The 8,588-nt window shown below is 42.4% G+C and overlaps 2 protein-coding genes and 1 long non-coding RNA gene across 3 annotated transcripts; 2 read left to right on the top strand and 1 right to left on the bottom strand.

The window, feature by feature from the left end:
• Positions 16-2,943, bottom strand: LOC104735199 (probably inactive leucine-rich repeat receptor-like protein kinase At5g58150). The gene has a single exon (XM_010454946.2). The coding sequence runs from the start codon at positions 2,391-2,393 to the stop codon at positions 39-41; it is 2,355 nt and encodes a 784-aa protein (XP_010453248.1). The 5' UTR covers positions 2,394-2,943; the 3' UTR covers positions 16-38.
• LOC104756287 (formin-like protein 13) lies at positions 3,443-8,278 on the top strand. The gene is made up of 13 exons (XM_010478858.1): positions 3,443-3,681; positions 4,038-4,738; positions 4,829-5,047; positions 5,141-6,720; positions 6,815-6,932; positions 7,044-7,115; positions 7,241-7,339; positions 7,462-7,503; positions 7,599-7,679; positions 7,759-7,809; positions 7,897-7,978; positions 8,052-8,146; positions 8,234-8,278. Exons 1-13 carry the CDS (start codon positions 3,609-3,611, stop codon positions 8,276-8,278), a joined length of 3,258 nt encoding a protein of 1,085 aa, XP_010477160.1. The 5' UTR covers positions 3,443-3,608.
• Positions 8,300-8,536, top strand: LOC109129299. Its single transcript, XR_002035527.1, has 2 exons — positions 8,300-8,405; positions 8,479-8,536. It is a non-coding gene; the product is annotated as an uncharacterized LOC109129299 (long non-coding RNA).

Genomic DNA, 8,588 nt, shown 5'->3' on the forward strand with positions numbered 1-8,588 from the left:
TGTGATTAGCCCAGTATTAAGGCCCACTAACTGGCCCATCAACTGTTTGGAGAAATGTCTTTGAGAAGTCCAACCACCTGCTGCATCGTAGGTCGCTTCCATGGCAGATCGGCGGTACACAAGTACCCTATCTTCACCGCCTCCGCAATCTCCTCCTCCGAGCCTATCTCTATCATCGTTGGATCAATAGCTCTCAATCCTTGCCCTTGCCTCACCAATCCTCTCACCCAATTCACCAATTCTTCTTCATCCGGCTTCTTCCCACTCACGAGCTCAAGCAAAACAACTCCAAAACTATACACATCGGATTCTAGAGTCGGAGAAACATTTCGCTCCTGCTCCGGTGGTGTGTACCCGTCTAATTCGTCGGAACCGGGAAACCCCTCGTCCATGAGTTTGACTAAACCAAAATCAGCTAAGCGTGGCTCTTGGCTAGAGTCTAACCAGATTGTTGCAGCCTTCACTTCTCCGTGAACCATTGGAGGGATGCATCCATGATGAAGGAAAGCTAAAGCCCTCGCCGTCCCTAAAGCTATCTTATGCCGAAGTCTCCACGGTGCAGAATCGTCTCCGTTGTTATGGAGTAAGCTTTGCAAATTAACCATGTCGAGGTCCTCGTAAATCGCAATTCTTTGCTCTGTAGCTATACAGTATCCACATAGCGGGACAAGGTTTGAGTGATTGATTCTGGCGAGGCGTTCAAAGGCTATCGAGGCTTCCATATCAGTTAATGTGGTTCCACTTGGGATAACTTTTAAAGCTGCTCTGAATCCACTGACTAGGACTGCTCCGTAAGTAGGACCAGACTTGCCTTCCCATAGCATTGTGCTTCTATCGAAGTTGAAAGTCGCAGTCTTGAGGTCTGCAAGTGTCATCTTCATCAATGGCTTGTCGATCATTACCACAGGGATTTGTGTTGCTTGCTTGATGTACGTGATTGAATCACTTTGGTCTGGCGAGTTGGGTTCTGTGTTGTTGTTTGTGGCTAGCTTTGTTGCCCAAGTTCTTGTTTTTCTTCTACTTCTTAAAGTCACAAGTATGATCAACAGTCCTACAAGTAAGAACGCCATGGAGATTGCTAATCCCAAACCAATCTTAAGCCCTGTCTTCTTCTTGTTGACTTTCTTACTATTTATAACAATCGGCTTTGCAGCGAAGGGGCAGTTGTTTGTGGAGTTAATGAAGGATCCCTGGATTGTTTCTTGTGAGAAGTTGGGGTTGCAAAAGGTTAGATTGTTGAAAGAGAAGTTAAACCTTTGCATCATGGGGAGTTTCTCAAGAACTGGCCTTGGAATGTCTCCGTCTAGCTTATTCAGCGAGAGATCAAGTATCTCAATGTTCTCGAGGCTCAACATTGGCAAATGGCCAGTGAGATTATTGGAGGAGAGATCAAGAACCTTCAGATGACTCAGCCGCGAGATTTCACGCGGTATGATATGAGTGAGATTGGTCCTGGATAGATTCAGATAATGCAGCGCTGAAAGCTTCCCGATTTGCGGGAACTCTTGTGCCTTGAAACGATTGTACGCGAGGTTAAGGTGTTCCAGCTTATGAGCTGAACTCAAATCATGGAATATATGGCCTACAAAGCGATTGTTGGACAAGTCAAGATGAATCAGACTAGACCAGTTGTGTTTGTGGCCGGGTATTAACTGCAAGATATGGCCATCAAATCTGTTTTCACTCAGATCAAGTGTTTCCACGTTTTCATGCAAGACTCCTATCAATGAGCCCTGAAACAGATTCCGTGAAAGGTTCAAGCTTTTTAGATGTGGGAATGCTGAACCAAAACCAGCAGGCAGAGACCCGCTGAGTTGGTTGGATGAGAGGTCGATGGAGACTAGAGATCCGCAATTGAGAAGTCCTGGAGGGACACCAAACTGAAAACCATTGTTGTTGAGCTTGAGAGTTGTTAGACGGACAAGGGAGCTTATAGCGGCAGGGATTTCACCAGAGAAGCTGTTGAAAGAAAGATCAAGCGTCTCAAGGTACATGAAATTGCCGATGTTGCTGGGAAGAGTCTCAGAAATCTGGTTGGAAGAGAGATTGAGAGCCTCGAGGAAGCTCAGACTCCACAAATCTGAGGGCAGAGAGGTAATCTTGTTTCCACTGAGATCTAAAGTTTGGAGCTTACTCATTTTGCCAATGGTGTTGTCAGGGATGGAACCAGATAGGTTCAACCCAGTAGCCGAAATATGGAGCACGTTGTCTCTAGTGTCACAAACAACCACTCCTGGCCATGAACACGAAGAAGAAAAAGTGTGAACTTGCGGTAATCTCAATGCAGAGAAGAAGTGAGAGAGATGAAAGGCGTCGGTGTTGGGATCTTGGCTGGTCAGATGCTTGACGAAGAAGGAGAAGAACAGGAGAGATCCCCATAGAGACAACCCCATAATCTGGTGTCTGGAGCTGGAGAAAGGGATAGATGGGAAAGATCAGAAAGAAGACAGACTGTGTGAACAGAAGAAAAGACATAATGGAATCACGGGGTAGAGAGGTGATAGTTTAGAATACATTTGAGATCCCTTTCACGTGCACAGCTTCAAAATAATGAAAAAATCAGAGTTTGATCAGAAGTTAAGATATTCAGAAGAAGAAGAAGAAGATAAGGGTTTGAAAAGTTTGGGAGAGTTGGAGAGTTGAGTTTTTGGTTGTATCGTATATGGACACTGGAGAAAGTGGGAAAGAGAAATAGAGAGTCGTTGAAAGTCAAAAAAAGAGAGATGTGGGGAGATTATATTAATTAGGTAAAGTATATTGCTAGTGAGTACAAGTAGTAATAATAGGAAATGGAATCTGTATCATACTTTTGTGAATTATTTCCAAATATCCCAAAGTTGTCAATGGATTTGGTGAGTGGAGGAGTGGGTGGTTGTTGTGGTTTCTCATTTCAGCAAAAGGTTTTTGGCTTATTAATGTAAAAATATCACTTTTTTCATTTTTGACTCTGTCACACACAACCTTGGAAATTGAGAATCATTCATTCATCTGACTAACGTTAGCCCCCAAACTGGCGCCTTGATGTCCGCGAATAAGAAGAAAACAAAAAAAAAACCATCAAAGTAGTTAAAAGTTAAAAACTAACTGATCATCAGATTCAGAGCTCATTTTCTGGATAAAAATAGCCTCACTCACTATTTAAAGAAAAACGTATGCTAAAATCGTTAACTCACAACAGTTGGGGATTCAAAAGTCTGAAACTTGCAATTGGAGAGACAAAGGAAAGAACAATGCAAGAGAGAGCAGTGGTTTTAACTAAAGGGCCTAAATGAAAAAGCCCATTAAAAGGATTAAATGGGCTGAGAGAGATTAATGCCGGTTCGTCCGTAGATGAGAAGACACGTGTCAGGGCCCGGTAGAGAGATGGCGGCTGATCGTGGGATCCACGTCATACAAAGCGCCAGCTGACCTTTTCCTTCTTCTCTCTAAAGATCATCTCATCACCATCACAACACACAACAAATCAACATCACCTAACAGAATCAAACCAAAACAAAAACAAAAAAAAAGACAACTTTTCGTTACAAAACTCTGGAATCAAACGGAAACACAAACCAAGGTTGTCGATTTTGGATTCGAGGGTTTGGGATTTTTTTGTATGCTAAGAAATGGCGTTGTTTCGTAAATTGTTCTACCGTAAGCCTCCAGATGGTTTGCTCGAGATATGCGACAGAGTCTTTGGTATGTGTTTCTTCCTGTTCCTCTGTTTTTTTGCCTAGCTCATTGCACTTCTCGGTCTTCTGGGATTGTGTATCTGAAAAGTTTGGAATTTTCATCTTCCATCTAGGTCCAGTGGTCCACTATGTATACCCATTATGAGATTTGTCTTAAAAATTTCATAGCTCTAGTCAGATCGTACTAAAAGTTATACCATTGCTTATATCTGTGTTAAAGCCTAGAACTTGCTTGATATTTAAGATAAAGCCTAGAAATTTATGGATAATTAAGATATGAAAATTTTCATATAATCAATGATTGGCAAAAAAGACATTGAACTGAAGATAAGGGTTTTTTTTTGTGTGTGTGTGTGTTTGTAGTGTTTGATTGCTGCTTCTCTACCGATTCATGGGATGAAGACAACTACAAAGTATATATGGGGGGAGTTGTGAATCAACTACAGGAGCACTTCCCTGAAGCGTCCTCTCTCGTGTTTAATTTCCGTGAAGGGGGTTCTCGAAGTGTGATGGCTGATGTCTTGTCAGAACATGGCTTGACTATAATGGATTATCCTCGGCACTACGAAGGCTGCTCGTTGTTGCCTGTGGAAATGATGCACCATTTTCTCCGGTCAAGTGAAAGCTGGCTCTCACTCGGCCCAAATAACTTGTTGCTTATGCATTGTGAAAGCGGGGCTTGGCCAGTTTTAGCTTTTATGCTAGCTTCCCTCCTTATATACCGGAAACAGTATAGTGGTGAGTACAAGACCTTGGACATGATCTACAAGCAGGCTCCGCGTGAGCTTCTGCGTTTGTTCTCACCTTTGAACCCGATTCCTTCTCAGCTTCGCTATCTACAGTATGTTTCGAGAAGGAATTTGGTCTCTGAATGGCCTCCACTGGATAGGGCTCTCACCATGGATTGTGTTATTTTGAGATTTATTCCTGATGTTAGTGGACAAGTAGGTTTTCGCCCTATGTTCCGAATCTATGGCCAGGATCCGTTTTTTGTAGATGATAAAAAGCCCAAGCTTTTGTACTCTACCCCCAAGAAAGGGAAACACCTGAGAGTCTACAAGCAGGTATTTTTGTGTGTTTCTTGTGCTTTTTAGCTCTTTTTCCATGTTTGCAATATGATTTAATGGCGTTTCGATGTTGTTTTCTCAACGCAGGCAGAATGTGAACTAGTCAAGATTGACATTAATTGTCATGTGCAAGGTGATATCGTGATCGAGTGCCTCAGTTTGAACGACGACATGGAAAGAGAGGTGATGATGTTTCGAGTGGTTTTCAACACTGCTTTTATTAGGTCAAACATTTTGATGCTCAACCGTGATGAAGTCGACAAATTATGGCATATAAAAGAATTCCCAAACGGGTTCAGAGTTGAGGTATGTACTCATGTAGTTCATGTTCTCTGTACTTGGTTCATATAGCTACTACTTTGTAATTTAGGGCTCACAAAGAGTACTTTCTCTGTGTAGCTTCTCTTCTCAGATATGGATGCTGCCTCGTCTGTTGACTTGATGAACTTTTCGTGCTTGGAAGAGAAAGATGGTCTTCCTATAGAAGTCTTTTCCAAAGTTCATGAGTTATTCAATCAAGTTGACTGGTCTGATCAGACGGATGCCACACGCAATATGCTTCAGCAGTTAGCCATTGCAAATGCTGTTCAAGAAGGACCTGATGGTAATTCAAGCCCAAGACTACAAGGGTTAAGCCCCAAAAGTATCCATGATATTGTAAAACACGCAGCAATGGAAAATAGTGCAAAGCTCAAATTGTCTTCAGTGTCCGAGGTGGAAACAATCGACACACCAGAAAAGCTTCCTACTGACGATACAGTCAAGAAGTTTATAGCAGAAGATCTGCATTCTGTCCTTCAGATAAGTAATCAGGAAAATACCGCCAGCCAGGATGCAACAAAGTTGTTAAGTCAAGAGTCCCCTTCTCTGAAGCTTGTGCATCATTCCGCAACAGTTAAACCTCTTTTGGACGCTAAATCTTCAGAACTAAATAGTCCTCCTTCTGCAAACAATGGGAAAGCGGTCACGCTTCTGCCATCGACACCGTCACCACCTCATCCTGCAAGACCACCGTTGACTCTATCAGGAGCACCTCCCCCAGATCCTCCTCCACTTCCAGCTGCTCCTTCTAAACCTTCAGAGCAATTGGAGCACTCTGTTGTCCCACCAACAGAGCCTCTTTCACAAGGAAATTCTTGGATGTCATTAGCAGGCTCTACGTTTCACCAAACAAATCCCAGTACTCTGCCTACAACATCTCCCCTTGCTTCTACATCCCATGAATGTCCTGAACCATCTTCTAGTACAACAATTTCATCGTCCCTGTCACCTCAAGCATCATCAGCTACTCCCGCCAAACCATCAAAATCTGAGACAGTAAGTTCACTCGGTCCTACTAATGCACCTCATAAAGGAGCTTCCGATGCCGTGGCTTCAAATCTTGGACAACCGGAGAGGTCACCTACTCCAGTGTCTAATTCAGAAAAAATGCCTGCTTTGCCTCGACCGGTTCCTCCTCCTCCTCCCCCTCCCCCTCCAATGCAGCATTCAGACCAGAACATAGTCACTAAAGTTCCCCCTCCACCACCCCCACCGCCAGCACCAATTGTTCATGCCTCTTCACCCCCTCCTCCCCCTCCTCCCGCTCCTCCAACACCGCAATCTAATGGATTCTCAGCTGTTAAAAGTTCACCTAGTGCACCCCCTGCACCTCCCCCGCTTCCCACCCATTCTGCCTCTCCTCCTCCTCCAACCGCACCACCACCTCCGCCACCATTAGGTCAGACTAGGGCACCGTCAGCACCACCTCCTCCTCCTCCAAAGTTAGGAACCAATTCATCCCAGTCTTCTGGTCCTAATGTTCCTCCAACGCCTGCTTTACCAACTGGACCTCTTTCATCGGGAAAAGGGCGAATGTTACGTGTTAATCAAAAGAATAATCCAACCAAAAAGTTGAAGCCATACCACTGGCTGAAACTGACAAGAGCTGTCAATGGGAGCTTATGGGCTGAAACACAAATGTCTAGTGAAGCTTCCAAGTATGCATTGTTCACCTTGTTGTCACTTATTACTCTGATGCCTCCAGATTCTTTAATGATTTTCAAGTCAATCATATGTTACCTATTTGTTTAGGGCTCCTGACATTGACATGACCGAGCTTGAAAGTCTTTTCTCCGCATCTGCTCCAGAGCAGGCAGGAAAATCGAGACTAAATAGCTCTCGTGGACCTAAAGTCGAGAAAGTCCAACTGGTAAATTATGTCTAATAGTTAGTATGTAATAGTGTCTGATTTCATTTTTTTTCCATAAAAGATTGCTTTCTCTGTGGTTTAAAAGACTGAATAGTAAACTCTTATTTGCAGATTGATCACCGACGAGCATACAATTGTGAAATCATGCTTTCAAAAGTGAAAGTACCTTTGCAGGATTTGACGGTAATATAAAGCTCTACAGGTTTAAGATGTACTGTAATCATAGCAGCTATGTTTGGTACAACGTCCATGTCTCCCTATTTCTGCCCATGATAATTAAAAGCTAACTGTCTTTAATATATTGACAGAACGCAGTGCTTAACCTGGAAGAGGCGGTTCTTGATACTGATCAGGTTGAGAACCTAATTAAGTTTTGCCCAACAAGAGAAGAAATGGAATTACTTAAGGTATAAGAGGTGCCCTCGTAGATTTATGTTCTGCTGATCTGTCCCTAGAAAAAGTATGGGTGTTCTGTTATCCAGGTTTTATATGTTCTTTTGATTTATCTTCATTTGTTACTGGTTTGTAGGGGTACAATGGTGACAAGGAAAAGCTTGGAAAATGTGAACTGGTACAAAACTTAGAAAATTTTCTATTCTCATAAGAGTAACCATTATGCTTTTTAGAATTTAACACCAAATATGCTTCTTGAAATTGTTTGAACAGTTCTTCTTAGAAATGATGAAAGTCCCGCGAATAGAAACAAAGCTCAGAGTATTCTCATTCAAAATGCAGTTTTGCTCTCAGGTCTGAAAGCTGATACCCTGCTAATTAAGATTCTTTGGACCTTTCAGTGTGGTACTTAAAGTTTCTGTGAACTTTGTAGATTTCTGAGCTCAAGAATAGTCTAGGTGTTGTGAACTCCGCAGCAGAGCAGGTAAGTCAGACTCAACTGAGTCTAGGTGACCTCCCAACATGATTAAAACATGTCTTACTGATGCTCTTTTGTTCCTCTTTTCATCAGGTAAAAAATTCTGAAAAATTTAAAAGAATAATGCAGACAATTTTATCTCTTGGGAACGCCCTAAACCAAGGAACGGCTAGGGGTGAGTTTGGCAATGGAATGTATCAACTCTGTATTTTATCTTTTATCCTGCTCTCAAAGTAGTTTTTGCCTAGGTGCTGCGGTTGGGTTTAAATTGGACAGTCTGCCAAAACTCAGTGAAACAAGGGCACGTAACAACCGTATGACTCTAATGCATTATCTATGCAAGGTAGCTATTATAGTCTGTGCTTCTGTAGCTTTATGGATGTACTACGTAGATATAGCGAAATATATAGTCTGATGGAATCTTTTACAGATACTTGCTGAAAAAATTNTGAGTCTAGGTGACCTCCCAACATGATTAAAACATGTCTTACTGATGCTCTTTTGTTCCTCTTTTCATCAGGTAAAAAATTCTGAAAAATTTAAAAGAATAATGCAGACAATTTTATCTCTTGGGAACGCCCTAAACCAAGGAACGGCTAGGGGTGAGTTTGGCAATGGAATGTATCAACTCTGTATTTTATCTTTTATCCTGCTCTCAAAGTAGTTTTTGCCTAGGTGCTGCGGTTGGGTTTAAATTGGACAGTCTGCCAAAACTCAGTGAAACAAGGGCACGTAACAACCGTATGACTCTAATGCATTATCTATGCAAGGTAGCTATTATAGTC

Source organism: Camelina sativa, chromosome 2 (assembly GCF_000633955.1).
Source record: "Camelina sativa cultivar DH55 chromosome 2, Cs, whole genome shotgun sequence".
Lineage (NCBI taxonomy): Eukaryota > Viridiplantae > Streptophyta > Magnoliopsida > Brassicales > Brassicaceae > Camelina > Camelina sativa.